At 39.4% G+C, this 21325-nt stretch overlaps 1 protein-coding gene and 1 long non-coding RNA gene across 3 annotated transcripts in view; one reads left to right on the plus strand and one right to left on the minus strand.

Annotated features, from left to right (window-relative positions):
- LOC308097939 (actin, cytoplasmic-like) overlaps positions 1 to 9565 on the plus strand; it is a gene marked incomplete at its 5' end in the record, with an annotated part of 85754 nt that extends 76189 nt beyond the window's left edge. Inside the window, 8 exons of one of the 2 annotated variants that reach the window (XM_080446099.1) lie at positions 1524 to 1655; positions 1960 to 2070; positions 2477 to 2587; positions 4622 to 4706; positions 4833 to 4994; positions 5415 to 5603; positions 6010 to 6218; positions 8767 to 9565. In XM_080446099.1, coding sequence (XP_080302225.1) covers positions 1524 to 1655; positions 1960 to 2070; positions 2477 to 2587; positions 4622 to 4706; positions 4833 to 4994; positions 5415 to 5603; positions 6010 to 6218; positions 8767 to 8910 — 1143 coding nt within the window. In that variant the 3' untranslated portion in view covers positions 8911 to 9565. Of the gene's footprint in view, positions 1 to 1523; positions 1656 to 1959; positions 2071 to 2476; positions 2588 to 4621; positions 4707 to 4832; positions 4995 to 5414; positions 5604 to 6009; positions 6219 to 8766 lie in introns of those variants that run through there. The other variant, XM_080446100.1, reaches the window with a different exon arrangement.
- The window catches only part of LOC308097945, a 435438-nt gene extending 419719 nt beyond the window's left edge, over positions 1 to 15719 (minus strand). Inside the window, exon 1 of the long non-coding RNA XR_013934247.1 lies at positions 15483 to 15719. This is a non-coding gene — a long non-coding RNA (uncharacterized lncRNA). The remainder of the gene's footprint in view (positions 1 to 15482) is intronic.
- Positions 15720 to 21325: the final 5606 nt, after the last annotated feature.

The following is a 21325-nucleotide window of genomic DNA, read 5'->3' on the forward strand; positions in this document are numbered from 1 at the left end:
TCATTCCGTGGATAGCCGCCTCGGAACCCCCAAATTGCATGCATATGTACGGCGCTCCCTTTGTGACAAAACCATTTCGGAGGCGCGCAGTCACAGGCGAACTGTCACCCCGTGAAGGACCACCGAGGGAGCTAAGGCGACCGAGTTGCCATCCTGAACGGTGTGACGTTCGCCTGTGCCTACTCAGCGCCGTTTGAGTTATGTACCGATAGGCACAGAATCGTAAATTTTGTTGTGGGGACTGCTCTGCTTCCGGGTTTTTCCGGGTTGCGACTGGTTACGCCCACCGTGGGACTCGCCGTACATATGCACGCAATTTCGGGGTTTCTAGGCGACTATCCACGGAATGAAGTGCACTCGTTCCGTGCAATGTTACGGTAATCTCTGGAGACCAGGCTGTTAAACATGTCACCTGAGTGTCACATGAGGGCATGTTGATTGATTAGGTCAGATGAGGAGATGAGGTACAGTGGCTACTGTTTAGAACAGTGCTAAAGCCTGTGTTTCCACATTTAAGACAATACACAAGTCACATGATTAATCAACAGAAGGTTACACCCACATAGACCAAACCGATATAAATGGAGTGGATGCTCACTATCAGGAGGAAGTGTTCTACACATGCACCAGTATTACTAGTTACCAGGCTGCTATTGCTGCGTTCGTCATTTTCCATTGCGAGCTCCGAGAGACTGACGGTAAGAATTGAGAGTGTTTACACAACAATAAATATATATATTTCTGATATGGTTTATAGTTTTGTGTGTATATTTCATGTCAGTAATTTATCGTTGCGTTGTTGTTTGTGTTTACTTTTTTAGGTTTATAACCTGACTCTACTTGACTACCGGTTAGTATAATAAAACCATGTTGTGTTCGCTAACTCGGTTGCTCAAATACCCTTTACAAGGCGTTAGTTGCATTGCTTGTGTGACTGGCTAGATAATTGTACAATCACAATGTATTCATTTCTGTGTTATTCCATTGTAATTTTGGCTGATTTTATGTTGTTTTATCTCATATGATTATAGCCTATAGTATATAGCCTATATCTGTTGCCAGAACCAATATAATAATTGTTGCTTTTCAAAAACAAAACAAAAACAGACTTAATTTCAAGGATTCACATTAAAAAAATAATCTGTTAATGTAGCCACTGCCACCTTCCCGAGACTCCATTTGGGGTCCTAACCCACAGTTTGAGAACCTCTGTTTTAAATGGTATCACTGTAATCCTTAACCATCAAAACATAGGTGTAGACATCACCTATTCTGTATTATCATGTTTGGTTTAGGAGATATGATGCAAAACACATAATGTGGTTATGGCGGAAAGTAAAATGGCTGCCAAGGCTAGGGAGCGTTTTTGCGATGGCTCCATATCTGAAAATGTTCAGGGCCCCAAACTGCACAAGTGTACCAGGTTTCACGCTTTTATAAAAAAAGTTAACGATTAACCAAAATTTTTTTTACCAATCCACCGGACTAGGTGGAAATAAAGAACGTATACCCTTGGGTCAAACATGAATGATGATATTGCTGCACTTGTGGTTGATAACGGCTCTGGGACGTGCAAAGCAGGGTTTGCTGGGGACGATAGACCTCGTGCTGTCTTCCGCTCCATCGTTGGAAGGTCCAGATATCCAGATGTCCAGGTTCATAACCACACACACACACACACACACACACACACACACACACACACACCCACCCACCCACCCACACACACACACAAACACACACACACACACACACACACACACTCACACTCACACATACACGCAGTCACGCACACACACACGAACACACACACACACACACAATCAACTATTTTTTTATATCAACAAATGATTTGAATACCCCAGTATTCCACATCTGACAAGGACACCATGTGAATTATGTTTTAATAATGTATTTATGTATTTAGAGTGATGGTGGTTATGTTGTTTCTCTCCCCAGGGAAAGATGGTAGAGAAGATAGGAGGTGAGGCCCAGGCGATGAGGGGGATGCGCACCCTCAAATATCCCATCGAACGTGGCATCATAACAAACTGGGATGACATGGAGAAGGTAGGAAGTCTAGGAACACAGAAATACATTCTCATGTGCTGGCTACCCTGTACAACCAATCACTGAACTGAGCCGTAAACTCAAGACTATACCATCAACACCACAAGCTTCATACTGTATAGAAGGTAGTTGTTGTTATATTGCCAAATGGACATAAACATGTTTTTGTAGCTGAGTTTAGAAAGTGATAAAAAAAACAAAAAACATTACAAAATAAAGAGGAGAATGTGTTCAGTAAGTAAGTGGATACATTACAAACAAGAAATACAATTTAAAACGTAATTTCACCTTTATTTAAATGAAAGGAAAAATGGGAAAATCAGTTATGAAAGTTGTTTTAAAGCTGAAAGTCTGGCTGTTTATCATTTAAGATGTGGCACATTTTGTGATTTTATCTTTTGGATAGATCTGGCGCCACACCTTTGATAATGAGCTTCGCGTGGCCCCTGAAGATTATCCAGTTCTGCTGACTGAGGCTCCTCTCAATCCTAAGGAGAACAGGGAGAAAATGGTGCAGGTGAAGGACAAACATACTATTTCTTATTTTGTCTCTCTCATTCACATAATATATTAATTATTATTGACATGACCTTGAGCCAGAAACATGGCCCCTACTGTTCCTCCTCGCTCAATGCACTGTACAGTACACATCAAAATCCAAAGTCAACTCTGAGAGCATGCCAATGGACATAAGGGACCACGGTTATTTTTAAGCGGTGCTAGCTGCTGCGGCATGTGACTTTGTGTGTATGTACTGTATATTTGTAAGCTACAGTATATCTGTATGTATCACCCGCAGCAACACAAACCTGCAACTCATTAACACAAACAGGAGGCACAGCACAGCACAGCACTCACACACAAACCACTTAAAAAGACAATAAGGTAACATAAGGCAGTAGGCAGTCAGTAATAAGGCAGCAAACGCAGTAGGGAGTGATAAGGCAGCAAGGCAGTAGGGAGTTAGTAATAATGGAGCAAAAGGCTGTACTGAGTCAGTAACAAGAACAACCTGTGATAACGGTCTGAAGACAGGTCGCTCCCTAACCAGGCCAGGGAGCGATGGACAGACTCGGGTCAGGCACCGTTGGATGCGCCTCGCCAGCCAGGATCCCTGTCCCGGTATGCCCCCCTCTCGTTCGGGAGCTATCAACGCTTTAAGTCAAAAAGCGTAGATCGACGAGCACCTGCCAGCGAACGCCGTCTGTCTCCGCTCTGAGCAGCACTCTGGCCGGCCACTGTGGGCCAGATTATATGGTAGCACACTTGCATTGCTACACTATATTGTCGCTGTCCAACTCCATTTTCAGCTTAAAAAATAAAATAAAAAATCAACGCTATTGAACACCCTTTTTGTCTGTGTAAAAAAAACAAAAAAACAATGAAAAGTATTCAAAAGCGCTTCTGACAAAACCTCCCAACTCCATTGGATCCTCAAACTGTCTGTCAAACCATGCAACTCCCCCCTCTCCTGTCCTGCTGCTGTTCCACAGCACAGCGCACTGCGCAGTGAGTACACACAGACAGAGGAGCAGCACATAAACAAACTAAACGGCAGGGTTTTTCCCCTCGTAGTCTGTTCAAACTATGCAGTGTACCTGTTTATCAAACTTAGCACTGACGCTAATGTTATGAAAATTCTATTCTATTTCTAAAATCTATGAAGTGTTTAATGAGAGCAATGTGACAAGAAATGAGTTCATAGCATTTCTCTCGCTAGTTCTACTCAAACTCCAACTCTGTCGACCCCTCTTTGCAGAAGTTATTGTAATATTTAAAGTCCTGTTTATTATAGGCCTATATGATAAGTGTCATGAAGCATCGGGGCATTAATTCACACGTTGTGATGCATTGTGAGCTTGGAGATCCATTGTTAGCTTTTAGGAATTTAGCCCCATTTGAAACCTCTCCCTCAGCAGCAATTGGAGCTATTGTCAGCTGTTCGGACTCCTAACTCCACTTGAGCTGGATTTCTGTTCGGACAAAACTCCTAACTCCACTTTAGCTGGATTTGGGTAAAGTGTTGATAATATAATGACACATGCAAATATCTGACAATATATAAAGTCACTATACCAACTTTGATGAGGCAGTATTGCTTTGTTTTAAAAATATAAGGTTTTCTTTGTTTCCTGAAAAACGTATAACGTGTATTTAGTTTTTTCATTTACTGAAAAATTTGCGTTTTGGAGTTAGCTGGTTGCTGCTGGACAGCAGATATATGCTAAAGCTATACAAGAACACATACCTGAGATACACAAAGTTTTTGAAGGCCTGCAGACGATCTTCCGACATCTCATGACACCGTTGCTGTTATTATCCTGTTCAGTGAAATGTAATTTTTGTCACTCTGTCTGCCATATCGAAATCTGTAACACGCCCCTCCAGAGCATGGGAAGTTGGGAAGAGATAGCGAACCAATCATCAAAAAGTCAATAATAAGTTAACATAAGGCAGTAGGGAGTCGGTAACTCATGACTTATTATTGACTTATTACAGTCACTCATTTTAAGTAAAACAAAAAGTATTAATAACATTTTTCATCATCTAGATCATGTTTGAGACCTTCAACTCCCCTGCCATGTATCTGGCCATCCAAGAAGTTATGTCTCTCTATGCCTCTGGTCGGACCACTGGTAAGTGTTATTATACTATTCAGCAAATGTAACCAAATTGACCCGTAATTTGTGTCAGATACAGTGCTGTGGAGATGCACTGGTCTCTGTGGCCCCAATAACTAATTGAACTTCTTGTTTCTCCAGGTATTGTGATGGACTCTGGTGATGGTGGGACCCATGCAGTGCCCATCTACTATGGCTACGCTCTGCCTCATGCCATCGTTAGACTGGAACTGGCAGGCAGGGACCTCACTGGTTATATGATGAGAATCCTGAGAGACAGAGGCTATAGTTTCACCACTACTGGTACGTATTATTCAGAGGCATAAGGTGGGAATTAATGCTGTATTTGCTAACTTTTGTGTGGAAGGAAGCAGTAAAACTTGAGATTGATTAGGAATATATTAATTTTATATTAATATTGGCTTATGGGTGGATGGTGTATGGTGGTTGGGCGTCTGGATTTGATCGGCCAACAAATGTTGTAACGTGATATTCGGATTTGACTGGCCAAGCTTCACATGATGTAGCTGAAAGCAGGCTGAAAATCGAGATATTCAGGCCACGTAGCAGCCTGAACATCCAGTATTTCTAAAAGGCTTGTAGTGGCTATTTTGTATCTGATAATAATCAGTACGATCCGACCTATTTCATCCACCCCCCCTGCACCATTCATTGGAGATTGCGAGAATCTAAATAATTCTGAAACCCCTCCCTCTTGTACAGTGGAGCGTGAGATTGTGCGCAACATGAAGGAGGAACTATGCTATGTGGCATTGGACTTTGAACAGGAGATGAAGAGCAGTTCCAACTCTTCCTCACTGGAGAAGAACTACGACTATACACTGCCTGATGGTCAGGTGATCACCATTGGCAACGAGAGTTTCCGCTGCCCAGAGATGCTCTTCCAGCCCGGTTAGTAGTATAGTATAATACCACTACCGATGATGGTACAGTATTAATATGGGAAGTAATAACAGGAGTGTAGTTCTACATCACTGACTTGAAAACAAGCAATTAAAAGTGTAACAATAATCTCTACATCTGCAGCCATTATTTGGGCCAGGATTCTCCTGTAATTTGTCATTCAAAGCCTTTCTGTGCATTACTTTCTTGATATAGTATATGGATTTGTTTTACTGCAGTTTCTGTCCTTGTTTTGTATCATCAACAGTTATGCACTGTTGGACAATTATGTTTCAGTTCAAATGCACACTGTCACTGTTATTGAACTTTAATATGGATAATCTAACATCTAGTGCAGGCCTATCTAAAGGTTAGATTCTAACCATTACTCTGTGCCTCTGTCTCTCTTACTCAGGAGAGGCATATTCTTTCCTGGACCCAGGTAAGAATTATGTAGGGATCCATGAGACCATCTACAATAGCATTGTGAAGTGTGACATGGATTTCCATAAGGAACTGTACAACAACATAGTGCTGTCCGGAGGCACAACCATGTTCCCAGGTTTTGCTGACCGCATGAAGAAGGAGATTTCTGCTCTTGTTCCTCCCGCCATCATAACAAAGGTACATGCTGCATGCATACAGTACATACACAAACTTTAGTACACAGAGAACACACCTATTTGATATTGCCAGCCAGTGGCGCAGCTAGAACGCTAGTATAGGCTGGGCCTATGCAGGAGCGGGTGGGCACGCATGCACGCGCGCTGCATGCGTCCCCGATCCGTGCGCGCAAAGCGAATAAATAAGAAGAGAATAAGAGAAGAGAATGGAAGAGAAGAGAGAGAGAGAAGAGAATACATTTGCTGTTTTGGGCGGATTTTGGGCTTTTTGGGGTGTTTTTTTGTTACTTTATTTCGGTTTTAGGTGTTAGGGTTAGGGTTATGTTATTTAATTCTTATTTTTGCCTGATTTTACTGATTTTTTTTATCAAAACATTTATTATAAGAAAAATTAAAATTGTCATTTTTTTGGCAAAATCGATTGGGTGGGCCAGCTTTCCATATGGGTGGGCCACGGCTTAATTTATAGGTGGCATAGGCTACTTTTCATTGCTCACTACACATTCACCTCCTCGGAGCATAATTAATTGCGGCCAGCACAAACTGACCACATTACCGGGAAACCCTTTCGTTCCCTTTAGCGTGAGCACCGCGAGCAAACACGCCGCCGCCGCCATTGAAATCTCTCCACAACAACAACAACACACGCAACCACTTCGCTTCAACCCGCGCCGTTGCTTTCACTTTGGTCATGTCTCTATCACACCACACTCACGGTAATATATCCGTCATTCACGTGCCATATACATCCCAAAGACAACATTATCAACAACGCTAAAGTCTACACGGAGAATCAAAGACGTTGCCAGGTTGCGCGCGAGAATTAAGCAATCCGGTCTCTGAATTTTCCTCCGTACCACGCATTTGCCTCCATTCCTCCTCGCTCAAAGTCGCTTACAAGTCGCTTACAATTAATGGACATGGCAAGTTGGCAACACTTACTCTCTCTCAATACAAACTGATGGTCACTCGACCATGCTCCCTCCAGAGAGACACATGGCGCCACACATAGAGAGGCATAGAGAGAGAGAGAAAGACACAGAAGAGAGAGAGAGACAGAGAGAGAGACAGAGACAGAGAGAGGTACACCGCTGTTGCAATGAACGTGTACATTATACTAATGTATAATAGGGATACAATATCTAATTTGTACATTTTGATTATTATTTCAAAACATATATTAACCACTTCAGCCATATATACATTTCAGCCATTTGAAAATAGCAGATCTGCAAGCTCACAATGCGTCGCAATATATTACTGTCGAGTTGCCTGCGCCTCTCTCTCTCTCTACAAACGGATGGTCACTCGACCATACTCTCTGCTTCTGCAATACATTGAGGCCTCACTACATGACTCCCCCCCCCCCTTCATTACACTACATTTAGGGCCCAATAGAGCACATTTCAGTACATTTAGGTTAGACTTTTTTGATATACAGCAGGGCTTCTCTCTTCCCCTCTGCAAGCCCTGTTTGGGGGAGGGGGGCACAACGTCATAATAACACCAACACCGCTAATCTATTGGCTCGCCACCATTTGCCACGATGTCACACAATACTTATTGCATATATCATAACATCATATACTATAATCGTATTATTATGTATATTACTAGAGGTTAGGGCCGCGTTTATATATCTTCTACATATATATGTTATATATTATTATATATATATCAATTACAGATTAAAATGATTATTTCAATAAAATGTTATATATCATAATATTCTACCTTATAACATCTATCTATCTTATAATGTCATAGGCTGTATTATAGTACATAATAACACATACTTACAGTCACATATAAATTATATCTACAATACAAACATACATACTATTATGACATATGAATACATACATATTTATATATATTTTTACGTATCTATAATATACACCTGAGCCATAAATGAGCCAGTATTCACAACGCCTCTTTGAAAGGAACGGAACCCCAAGATCCGCCTCCCTTAAAAGAGCCATAAATCCCATCTCTACTGCCCACTCTGTGCTGCAGCAACACGGACACAGAGAGAGGGACACGGAAGGACCAACAAACACAAAACCCCGCGCAGCGGATGGGGTCGAGGGGCGCGAGACTCTAGTACTTGACATTATTGCAAACAAGACTTGCTTGAGATAGGCAATCCAACATGCTCAAAATAACAGTGCAGCTATTCTTTGTCAAAGTTGTTATTGTTGTGTTTTAATGAATTTTAAAGTTCAGATTGATTTGAAAACTCAAGCCAAACATCCATAATTTACTAACCGCACAATTACAGTATGTTTCGTCAACATTAAATAGATTATTCAGGTATAAGAATACAACATTTTCAACTGATTGTAATAAATACAGTACAACCATAAACTACAATAATACATCTAATGCAAAACCTCTTTTGGGACTGCAGCTCCTTATCCAATTGGAACTTTCAAACACAAATTGTGTCTCCTTATTGATCACAAATGGCAAACAAAAGTAAATAATAATTATTTGTTTCAAGAATACAGTAACAAGCATTAATCTTATGAACTCTCCCTACTCTGCAGATCATTGCTCCTCCTAATAGGAAAAACTCTGTGTGGATCGGTGGTTCCATCCTGGCTTCTCTCTCCACCTTCCAGCAGATGTGGCTCAGCAAGCAGGAGTATGACGAGTGCGGTTCCTCTATCGTCCACCGCAAGTGTTTCTAGAGAGAGAAACTCTCCACCCATTCCATTTACTGCTTACCAACCAAGGGAAAAGCAAACTTCCAAAGATATACTGTATATTCTGTGAACCCACATGGATATCCATTTGGTTTTCTTTTTCTTTGTACAGCATACATGATGGTAATTAGTATCAATTTTTGGGCTGTGATGCAAGGAGTGCACATGGCGACCTTACATGTCATCATGCTTTAATATGTGGTTTAATTGAAGGACCTAAAGAAAATAAGCATGTTATTATTAAGTTGATAAGTCAAGATATCACTGATGTCTCTTGTACGTAAATGAGGAGAAATAACAGGAGGAAGTCGTGATTCTGAACTGCATGCCCAAAATATGCCAGCAGCAGCAGCACAGCTACAGAAGGATATCTATGTGTTACACCTCTCATATCTATGGAAGTTTTTATTGGACTTGATTAGATGAAAGCCACAAAACACAACTGACAAATGTGTGACTTCATTCACATGTATTTTACTATTTTACTAGTTGATTTGTGTTGTGTAAAGTCATATCCACACAAATATATTATGTCTTCTTACATTTGTACACTTTTATGGATCCATTTCTGCATGTCGAGTGATATTTGCATTTTTGTGAAAATGTGTCCAATTTGTACCACAGCAATCTGTAAAATTCATCCCACAAATGCACTTTGTTACTTGCAACCTGCAAAAACTAAATTGACAGATGTATTTAGGCTACTACCCACACATACTGTATATATTATTTTATTTTGTGTTGTGTAAAGTCATATCCACATGTACTATTTATGACAATGTTTATTAAGGTAATAAAATCAAGTCTAAAGTTTTGCAAAAACCCACCCACTCGCATTGAGTTATTTCTTCTGACACCAGCAGGGGTAAAACAGCGAAACTACAGGCCATTCATGTGAACTGTCACTTCCTACAGTATATAGACTCAATTTCAAAGGCAGATGCTGGGCCCTTGAGTAGGACTGATCAAATGCTTTGGTTTCCTCCATAGAATTCAGGAATCCCTGAATTCTAGAAAGCTAAACTGCATGCAATAAAAGCATGTTCATGAAATGAATAGCTTTGTCTCTATTCTCATCGTGGTGTCTCACCTTCTGAGAGATGAATGTTACTTCTTTGTGAAAAGTAAAATGATACGTCCTGTCCTGTATACCGAAGATTCTAAACAATGAACAGTAAAGGCATACTTTCTACAAAATATATTACAAGACAACTTCAACAGACATCTCATTAAGAAGTGGAGCCACCGTTAACTGATATATTCCTAAACCGTATCTTTACCAATAGGTCACATTGCGTTGCATTTAGGGGTTATTGGCATCTGGGTGTGGGTGGATTCTTCTCAACACATGGGGTTCTCAGGAATGCTTAAACCAGCTATGATTAACAGTTAATCATTTAGCAGCTCTCAGGTCTGTGGTCTAATCAATACATTACGCACCGCAGACAATCCACAGTTGGACATAACTGATATAATATTGAGTTATTTGTATGTTCCTAGGAACACACAGCACTTTCAAGCACCTCAAAGTTTTCTATGACTAATGTGCATATTTTGCTATTTTTCTATACCTTCTATCAGACCTGGATCTCTGAATGGGCCTGTCAGGCCCAGGCCGATGGGCCCAAAGGTCAGGGGGGCCCTCTAGACTACTGAGCCAAGTGAGAGCCACAGCACTGTTCCAAGAAATAGGCTTACCTGGGGTAGAAAAGAGATTGGTAAACCTTTTGGGCATGAGATGTAGTTTGCCATTTTTCAAGACTGGTAAGATCTACAATTGCCAGACAGTGAAAATCACTAGTGCTTTTACTTGTTATTATAGGCAGCTAATTCAAATGATGCAAACAGAGTAAATTATTGAAGGGAAAAAAACCCTAACAGAATAAGTCAATAGTTCAATACGGATATTAAAGACGAAGATGAATTATGAAAAAAGTGTTATGCACATCAAACAATAATGGAAAACACTGAGGACAGCATCCAGTTTCATGTTGGGTACACATGGTTGAGATTTCAGTTCCTTCTTTATACTTTATCCAGTTTCATGTATGGACACGTACATACAGTATATGGCTGAGATTTCACTTCCTTCTTTCTTTTTCTTGGCTGGAGACGTCTGGATGATTTGTGGTTTGTCATAAAATGTCTTTTCCCAGTTCCCTTTCTGCAGAAAGTATCTCTCCCAGTATCCTTTCTTCACTGCATAGATGTTGATGAGACAAACACATTTCCCATTCTACATAATGAAAAACTTCGAATTTCATTAGTTGCTGAGGTCATATACTGGTCACTGAGCGACATTTGCGCAAATTGAGAAAAGATAACTATCGATCGCAAACAAATGAGTGAGCTACACAGCGTAAACGTAGAAAGATAAATGAGTGTGTGATTTCATTCTTACTGTGTATTCCTATTCCTATGTTTTCTGCTACCTGGGAGACATGCTTAACGCTGATGGGGGGGTGGACCTAGCGGTGACCACAACGGTGAGAAGTGGATGGAAAAAGTTCAGGGAACTCATGCCCTTTCTAACATCCAAGGCCCCATCCCTGAAGATGAAAGGGCAAGTGTACTCAGCCTGCGTCAGAAGTGGCATGACGCATGGAAGTGAGACATATGGGCCCTGAGGGTGGAGTATGAAGAGAAGCTGAACAGAGCAGGGATGAGGATGATCAGATGGGTGTGCGGTGTATCACTGAGGGAGAGAAAGACCAGTGCAGAGCTGAGACAGAAGATTGGAGTGGAGGCCATTGTGGATATGGTGAGGATATTCCGTCATTCCAAATAAAATAAATAATCTTATTATATGTTGTGATTAATTAATTAATGTGTGGGGGAAAACATTTATTACATCAAAACGTTAAACTTTATAACCACTAGGTTGACTCCCATGGTACCATATTATAATGACTGAGCATTAGTGAGGACCATCTCTTTTATATGAAGATGGGTTGAAAATGGGTAAAGTGGTCCTTTAATGTGAGAACTAATGTAGGGTGCCACTAGAAGGTTGCACAGGAATTAATTAAGAGAAATACAAAGTAAAGTAATTTTTCAACATAGGCCTACTTTTGAGTGTATACACAATCTTAAGTTTCATTTCGGACATACTAATGCCACGGAATGTTTGGGAAGAGCCCCATCTTGTGACAATTCTGAGATACTACACATAGATGTTTAATGTTCCCATTCCCATCTCACCAAAACAAAAGAGAACAGAAGGATTATTAATATCTGCATTATACAGAATCGTGGTTTTAGTTCAGCTGTAGTTTGACACTTGATAATTTCAGCTCAAGGTAAATATTGCATTGCCTGTTATTGTGTAAATAAAATCAAGATGTGCACCAGTGTTGCAGAGGTCTCACTGCCGCCACATTCTAAATTAAATCGAGCAGAAGGCAAAATGTGAATCAAACTCTTTTAGTGTACGCATTGAAGAAGACTATACCCTCCAAGTATAATACACTAAAACCTTGAAAGATAAGTTAGGCCACAGCTTTACTGTAAGCATGAAAGTGTCCCAAAAAAATATGGAAAAAATGAAAAGAAAGAAAGAAAAGGAAACTGAAAATAGTACTACAGTACTTTGCAGTGGCATCTTTTGGGTCCCAAGTGATGCAAGTTCCACCCATAGCATTCGCATTTAACCTACAATTCAATTATTTTATGAATTTTCTCCACCACTGAACGTTATTGCAGATTTGACACTTGACTCTTGAGTGTTGGAAAGTAACTAAAACAACTTATTACTTAAAGTAATATTATTATTATTAACTAGTTACTATTTTCACGAGCCTTGGTGGTATTGTGGGCTTGAGTGTCTAGACTTTGTTTATTTTCATTCCGTGATCGTGTGTTGTTTTGGTCAGTTGATAAAATGATCAAATGGATATACATTTCAAATACAGTATACTGAAAAATATTAATAGGCTATTTGAAATGTCATTTTGTTAAATTTTTTGGTACCCACATTCTGTCAGAAAACATGTGTTGCTGAGGGAGCCTTTTTCCAGAATTATGGTAGTTGAACTGAAGAACTTTATAAAAACTACACATCTTGTAGGCTTGTTATGTGTAACGCTCAGTGGATTATTTACATGTGTCAAGCCTGACCCAGGTTTTGTTTGGCAAGTTATAGGATTGATTGATTGATTGATTGATGTACTTTATTTAGTAAGACATGAGAACATCAGTACATGGAAGTACAAATTCACAATAAAAGGTCAACTAAACTGGGAGACTCATTAAGCACTGAGCTTGTTTAAGATGAGATCCGCACAAATCATGATGACATATAAGAGACAGACAGATATACACACTACATACAATCAGCTTACAGGTTACTGGCATGAAGAGTAAAATAAATGTACAAGAGAAGAAAAAGAAATAGGGGGGGGGGGTAGGGGGTAGGTTAAGACTTAGACAGGACACCAGCTTTATAATGATGCACTAAATATCCAGCCATACAGAATGTTTTAGCCTACAATATATAAATGAACATATTATTTTTATTAAACTCATTACTGTCATTCGGGTTAATATGCTAGGGCTATTTGTGAAATTGTGACTACTGTAACTGCAATCTGGGAACCCATCGCCAAATGAAAAGGAAAAACAGCGCCCTCTGCTGTTTTTTACTATCTCACTTGGCTCTGGGAGGAAGTCGACGTAGCACACGTACGCAAGGAAACCGGGGTTTTGGTCTGCCTTCAGCCTTTCACTTCCGGTGGTGCGACTATGTTTCCATTCCCACTAACAATATTTCTACACGGAACACTAACACCACTTCTCCCAGAGAACATGGATCGTTTTGGTTATAAGCCCACTTGTTTCTATGATGAAAGAGCAAGTTAAAATGTGAATATCTTTCTGTGGTTTTGTCTGCTCCGAGGACGCTATTGTTAAATGAGTTTGTGTTTGTTTCTAGTGGGGAAGGATCGGCAGACACGTAAATCCCGCCCACTACATTTGATTGGGTAAAGCGCAGCCTGCTTCCTGATCTGAAGGCACGCCCACTTGTAGGCCAGTGCGTACGCGATATGACGAACCCCCCCGACAGATTCAAACGCAGAACAGAATCTGTTCTTGAGAGATTACTGTAACTGTGACAAACTTGTTATGCTACATATTTTTGGATTGCATTGAAATGCACTGGCACATGTTGGCCTCATATGGCCTAGCACTTTGTTTGGAGCTTAACTGCTTTAATAAAGAACAGAAGTTGTTCTCATTATCAGTTTGAGCCCATGTGGTTTTCATTTAGTCTGTAAGTCATGAATTCATACACAGTAAAAGTCTTAATATTAATTTAATCAACACTTCTGAGTTAGATCAACAATGAGGATTTTACAATGTCGGCTGCAGAAAAGGGAAACAAACAACTATGTTGAAGGGCAAAATACTGGGGGCGTGAAAAAGAAAAGTAAAGTAATAAGTAACAAGTTACTTTCCGCACGCAACACACACACACACACACACACACACACACACACACACACACACACACACACACACACACACACACACACACACACACACACACACACACACACACACACACACACACACACACACACACACACACACACACACACACACACACACACACACACACACACACACACACAGTGCCATATGACAGTGCCAGTCGCGTCGGTGGTGGATCTCGGCCCTCTGGCCATATGGGTGTCTAATTTAGACAGTTGCTGATAAAGAAATGACATTTGAAAACTTTTGGTTTATTGGAAGTAAAGCAGTTTATCAGCTTACTCATGGACTGTGGTGTTAGCTCTCTAATTAAATGTTTTATGTACATGGAGGAAAGAAGTGACTCAGAGGTATAAACATTTCAAATATAATATCAACAATGAACAAAAAAGGATTTCCAAAGAAGTACTGCTTGCCAAAAAGGTGTGAAATGCAGACTTGCAAAGAAAATAATTGCAAGGCACTCCGTCTTAAAGGGTAAGACCACTTTGGTAGAGGTTTGGGTTGTGTGTTTAACTTGCCATGATGTAACTCCAAAGGTGGGCAAGAAATAAAAAATAATTGCTCCATTGATTAGAAATTGATAATTCAAAATATGCTCCTCATTGACTTACATTGTATGGTAAAACAGCTCTCAAAGTCACTCTTTTAGCACATAAATGAACCCAGACATAGCTGATTCAGACAATATAGAGCATCACCAAACCCAGTACTGTTTGTTTTTTTAATAAAAATGTCAACTTCCTGTTGATTTTACTATTTGAAGATCTGGATCCGGATCCGCGGATCCAGTCCAGGTTTTCTACTTATTAAAAATGGCAAAATCAACAGGAAGTTGGCATTTTTATATAAAAAAAAAACAGTACTGGGTTTGGTGATGCTCTATATTGTCTGAATCAACTTAGTTTGCGTTCGTTTACGTGCTAAAAGAGTGACTTTGAGAGCTGTTTTACCATACAATGTAAGTCAATGAGGAGCATATTTTGAATTATCAATTTCTAATCAATGGAGCAATTATTTTTTATTTCTTGCCCACCTTTGGAGTTACATCATGGCAAGGTAACTACCAGTGGTGTAAAGTAACTAAGTACATTTACTCAAGTACTGTACTTAAGTACAATTTTGAGGTATTTGTACTTTACTTGAGTATTTCCAATTTCCAATACTTTTACTTCTACTCCACTACATCTCAGAGGCAAATATTGTACTTTTACTCCACTACAATTATTTGAAAACTTTAGCTACTAGTTACTTTTCAGATATACATTATTATATTATGAAACATACATTAACCACTTTAGCCCTATTTTGTACATAGGCTATTTGAAAATAGCCGATCTACAAGCTCACAACGCGTCGCACTGCGACGCGTTGTGAGCTTGTAGATCTGCTTTTTCTAATATTTTTGTGCTTTAACTTTTGGTACTTTAAGTACATTTTGATGCCAATACTTTTGTACTTTAACTCAAGTAAATTTTTAATTCTGGACTTTTACTTGTAACAGAGTACTTCTATATTGCAGTATTGGTACTTTTACTTAAGTAAAGAATTTGAGTACTTTTTCCACCACTGGTAACTACACAACCCAAACCTCTACCAAAGTGGTCTTGCCCTTTAAGTGAAAAAATATAGAATTTCTTTAGAGCAAGGCAACAAAATATGACCTTAATAATATCAACAATGTTTTGGCTTTGTGTTTTGGCACATTATTTACATTGGGGGTGTGCTTAGTCACTAACATAGATGACTGACTGGGGTCGGCTAAGTTGAATTAAAAGAAGTGGGGCCAGGCAGACAGCGTAGCATGCAACTCCCTGTCACAGAGACAAGACGAGACAAGAGAGACAAGTTGGCTGCACGACACTGGGCTGGATATATGATGACGATGCACAAAAGAACAAGAAGATAAAGGCAGGGTATACATTTGTGCAACAAACAGAGTGAAGCCTTAGGGACATTTAAGATTGTTTCATCAGGTTTGGTCCAGAGCACAAAAAGGAAGATTGATCTTAATTCAGTACCTGGCAAAAGTAAGTATTTTTTTTACTTTAAAGGATTCATTTCAGAGCTCAATATGTTTTTGACTCAGTGGATTAGGCCTTGTAAGGAATTCAGAATATCTAAAGTGAGTTGTGTGTATTTCATTTAGAGAAATCTAAATTGTGTATGCTGATGTCCTTGTAACCACTGTACCACAGTTAGTGTGTAGTTACAGTATGTTGGAAAATGTATTCTTAAATGACCTTTACCTTTGACCTGTAACCTAGGAACCAATAGCTATTACCATGTGTTATTGTCAATACAGATGAGTGTTAAAATGGCGTATGGCTCAGTATTTAAACTGTGGTCAGACCTGATGTGCGCCACACACACACACACACACACACACACACACACACACACACACACACACACACACACACACACACACACACACACACACACACACACACACACACACACACACACACACACACAGAGTACATGCATATTTGTATGTACAGTGTGTATAATATGTATGAATGATAAACATGTCAGATGAGGAAAACATTCCTCTACCTGCTGGTTTGGGTTATTTCATGATTCCCATATGTGACATATGAGGCATATTAATCAATGCCAAGCTTATTTATGGAATTTTGGCTCTGAGTGCCACAGCCAAAATTCATTGTAAAAAAAAGTGCTCAGGAGCCGAGATACAGCCTTTTTCAGTAAGAAGTTAAACAAAGAGTGAATGGAGCAGCAAATCTTCAAATCATCATATCTTGGGTTCTGAACATGTTTTTCCACATGACGTCAAAGACGTCATGTGGCGCACGGGGCGTCAGGCCTCGTGACGTCTTTGACGTCATGTGGCACTGGATGAGTTAAGATGGCTTGTTTGGCTATTTTTTATATTCCAGATATTCCTGATATGAGTAGAGTAAGATACGCATACATACATATGGTTCCTGACGGGTGGACACCTTGTAGGCTATGTCCAAAACTATTACCTTCCAGAAATGCAAAATAACCTGTGTTCCAATGGATCTAATGTAGTTATGATTTAGTCACAAGCTTTTGTAAATACTTTTCATTGGTTCAATATTTATAATAACCCACAGATAGACTTAGATAGGCCACTTTCACACAAAAAAGCAAATATAGCAGATCTGCATTGTGAGCTTGTAGTTATAGTACAGCAACAGCCTTGCATGCTTTGCACTTTGCATTCATTTCCCATCATTGTTTCAACCAGGCTGAACAGCCAGGTCAGACAGTCCCATTTTTATTGGCCTCATGGTGGCGCTATAACAGCCACTGGCTGCTAACTCTTGAACCGTACGTTGTACAATCAAAATCTTTTGATTGGCCCTGGCCATTTGTGCCAAACTACATTTCCAGCAAAACATGCATCACACAAATCGGTACAGATTATCTCTGGAGTCATGTGATCAAGATGTATCACTCCAATTTTCAGCCAATTCTCTGAATGCCTTGCAAAATGTGCAGGTTATTCAGATGTTGTGCAGATAGTTAGCCTGGCCCATGGCGGAGAGCTGTGCTCCGAGCAGCGCCTTTTTCTAGTTCAACATGACATTCTGCTATCTTCGCTCTCCTCTGCCTCCTGCATTGGATACAGGATAGGTGGGCACTAGGGACATCTGGGCACCTCGATGTAAAAGTGGCTATTTTGTCCAAAATGTAGAAAATAATGATCATCTTACCAAAATCCCAGTGGCCTAGCCCTAAATGTATACTAATGGACTCCTAATGTGTCATAGGGCCCAGGGGTCATCAACATGTCCGTACACGGACAAAATGTGTCCGTGGCAAGACTTGTCTATGTCCGTGGTCCATTTTTTGTTTTAGCAGGAAAAGATCAAAAACAGATCTGTTCAGAAGGATCTATTTGCTACAAAAGCAAAGGAGGGCAGAACATTTTTCAACAAGTAAAGCTTGTTGAAAAAGGTTTTCACCGTTGAAAATATTTCAAAGTGTCCAAAAATAACAATGTATAACTATAATAACACTCCACAATCATAATTTGTGGAAACCCTTGATCCACAGCCTGGGGTCCACAATCACCATCTCTATAAAAAAAAAAATCAAAAAACGTATATTTCTTTGTGGCTCAGTGGTTAATGCAGAAATACAATAATTGTAAAATGTGTAGCACATTGGCATAGACACTATGGCATATTAGGAGTTCACTATGTATTTCTGGTAAAAATTATTGATCACTTGTTTTGTCTGTGGCAAAAATAAAATATTCATGAAAATGTCCATCACAAGCTGGCATGGTGATGACTCCTGATAGGGTCTATTCCAATGTGCTGCACATTTTAAAACAATAGTATGTCTGCATTAACTACTGAGCCACTTAACGACCAAAACATAAAATCCTAATTATTTTGGATAATAATAATTGAGTCTCATCAGTACAGACAGTGCTTCCATCGCAAAAGGGCCACTTAGCTGCAAAGGTGAGTGGGTGCGTATTATACATCATATGGCTAATATAGAGATTGCTGGCTTTTCAAAAGACAGTGTTACTTGAGGACAGAAGGAGATCAAGTTCTACCAGCTAAAACATTTGGTTTGGCAAGGTATCAGGTATTCTCTGTTGATGGGAAAGTCCAAGGCATGCAAATGTAACAAAAAACACACACTACAAGCTACACTTGATTTGATTTGGTTTATTAGACGTAATAATTACATGTTAAATGCTTCTCACGGAAACATCAAGGATAAAATGCCAATGGAACACTGGAACAAGGAAACTTGAGAGACAAAAAATATATGTACATGATGAGTGATTAATGATAGGGTATGCCAGGATTCTAATTTAATGCAGTGTCAAAATAGTTTAATGCGAAGGCACCTAACTTTGATCAGAGGTGAGCTAACTTTTAGGTTGGAGGAGGTCCTGGGCTGTGGATTTTATTTTTTAAGAGAATGGATTAATGGAGTGTATGAGGTGTGTCAGACAATGAATCAATTAAAGTCAACGGTATGATCAGTGTTGTAAAGTAACTAAAGTAACTTAACGAAAAAAGTATATATTATTACCTTTTTCCAGTAACTAGTAGGCCTAATATAACTAAATATTACCTTCACCAAAGTTTCACGTTTTGAGTAATAGATATTACAGTTACTATTTTCCAAAAGTAACAAGTTACTATTTTCACAAGCCTTGGTGGTACTGTGGGCTTGAATGTCTAGACTTTGTTTATTTTCATTCTGTGATTGTGTTGTTTTTGGTCCATTGATATAATGGTCAAATGGATGGTCAAATACAGTATATTTTGATTGAACAATATTAATAAGCTATTTGAAATGTCATTTTATTATAGCCTAAATTATTTGGTTCCCAAATTCTGTCAGAAACCATGTGTTGCTGAGGGAGCCTTTTTCCAGAATTATTGTAGTTGAACTGAAGCACTGAAAAACTACACATCTTGTGGATTATTTACATGGGTCAAGCCTGACCCAGGTTTGGTTATAGGACACCAGATTTATAATGATGCAGGTTTGGTTATAGGACACCAGATTTATAATGATGCACTAAATATCCAGCCATACAGAATGTTTTAGCCTATAATATATAAGTTAACAAATTATTTTTGTTAAACTCTGTGTGTGTGTGTGTGTGTGTGTGTGTGTGTGTGTGTGTGTGTGTGTGTGTGTGTGTGTGTGTGTGCGTCTGTGTCTGTGTCTGTGTGTGTGTGTGTGTGTGTGTGTGTGTGTGTGTGTGTGTGTGTGTGTGTGTGTGTGTGTGTGTTTTTGTGCGCGCGCATGTATGCAGTGCTGGCTTGCACTTGTTACTGTCACTCAGGTTAATTTTGTAGGGCTATTTGTGAAATTGTGACTGACTGTGACAAACTTGTTATGCTAATGTGCATATTTTTGGATTGCATTGAAATGCACTGGCACATGTTGGCTTCATATGGCCTAGCACTTTGTTTGGAGCTAAACTGCTTTAATAAACAACAGACGTTGTTCAAAGATTGTGTCTCATTATCAGTTTGAGCCCAGGTGTGGTTTTCATTTAGTATGTAAGTAATTCATACACAGTAAAAGTCTTAGTGTTAATTTAATTCAAATGAGTGTACAAATGGAACCAAATGGACCTGGATGTCATGTGTACAGTACACTTTTTGGAGTTAAATCAACAATGAGGATTTTACAATGTAAGCTGCAGAAAAGGGAAAAAAAACAACTGCTAATGTTGAAATTGCAAATTAAGACTTTTGGGGAGAAAGGATGCAATTACTGGAGGCGAGAAAAGAAAAGTAATAAGTAACGAGTTACTTTTGGCAGGGAGTAATATGTAAAGTAATAATATTACTTTTTAAACAAGTAACGAGTAATAGGTAATATATTACTGTTTTTTGAGTAACTTTTCCAACACTGAGAGTGACCACAGTGAAAAATGGTGCAGGAAAAGAGCAAAAACAGGAGGCATGTCATCTGTTGAGAAGGAGCACCGAGGCAAAGGAGGGCAGAACTGGACAAGTAAAGTTAATTTGTGTCAGTTCAGAGAAAGCGTTTCAAAGTGTCCAATAATACCAATAATAACCATAATAACACTCCACAATCATAATCCATGGAAACCTTTGATCCACAACCTCACCATCAGACCTCCTCCTCAACTCTGATCAAAGTTAGGCACCTTTGCATCAAACTATTGTGACACTGCATTCCTTTAAATCCTGTCATGCCCTTCATTAATCACTCATCCTGTACTTTACATAATTATCTGTTTTGACTCTCAAGTCATTTACATTGTTCCATTCGGCATACCTTAGACTTTCTCATCAACATAGCTAGTAGGCCTACCTGTTCACCTTAATGGAAACCACAACTATTACAAAAAAATAGTTTAGCTGGTAGAACTTAATCTCTTCCTGTCCTCAAGTATGGCCCG

The sequence above is a fragment of the Gymnoscopelus braueri genome (genome assembly GCF_963280865.1).
Source record: "Gymnoscopelus braueri genome assembly, chromosome: 13".
NCBI lineage: Eukaryota > Metazoa > Chordata > Actinopteri > Myctophiformes > Myctophidae > Gymnoscopelus > Gymnoscopelus braueri.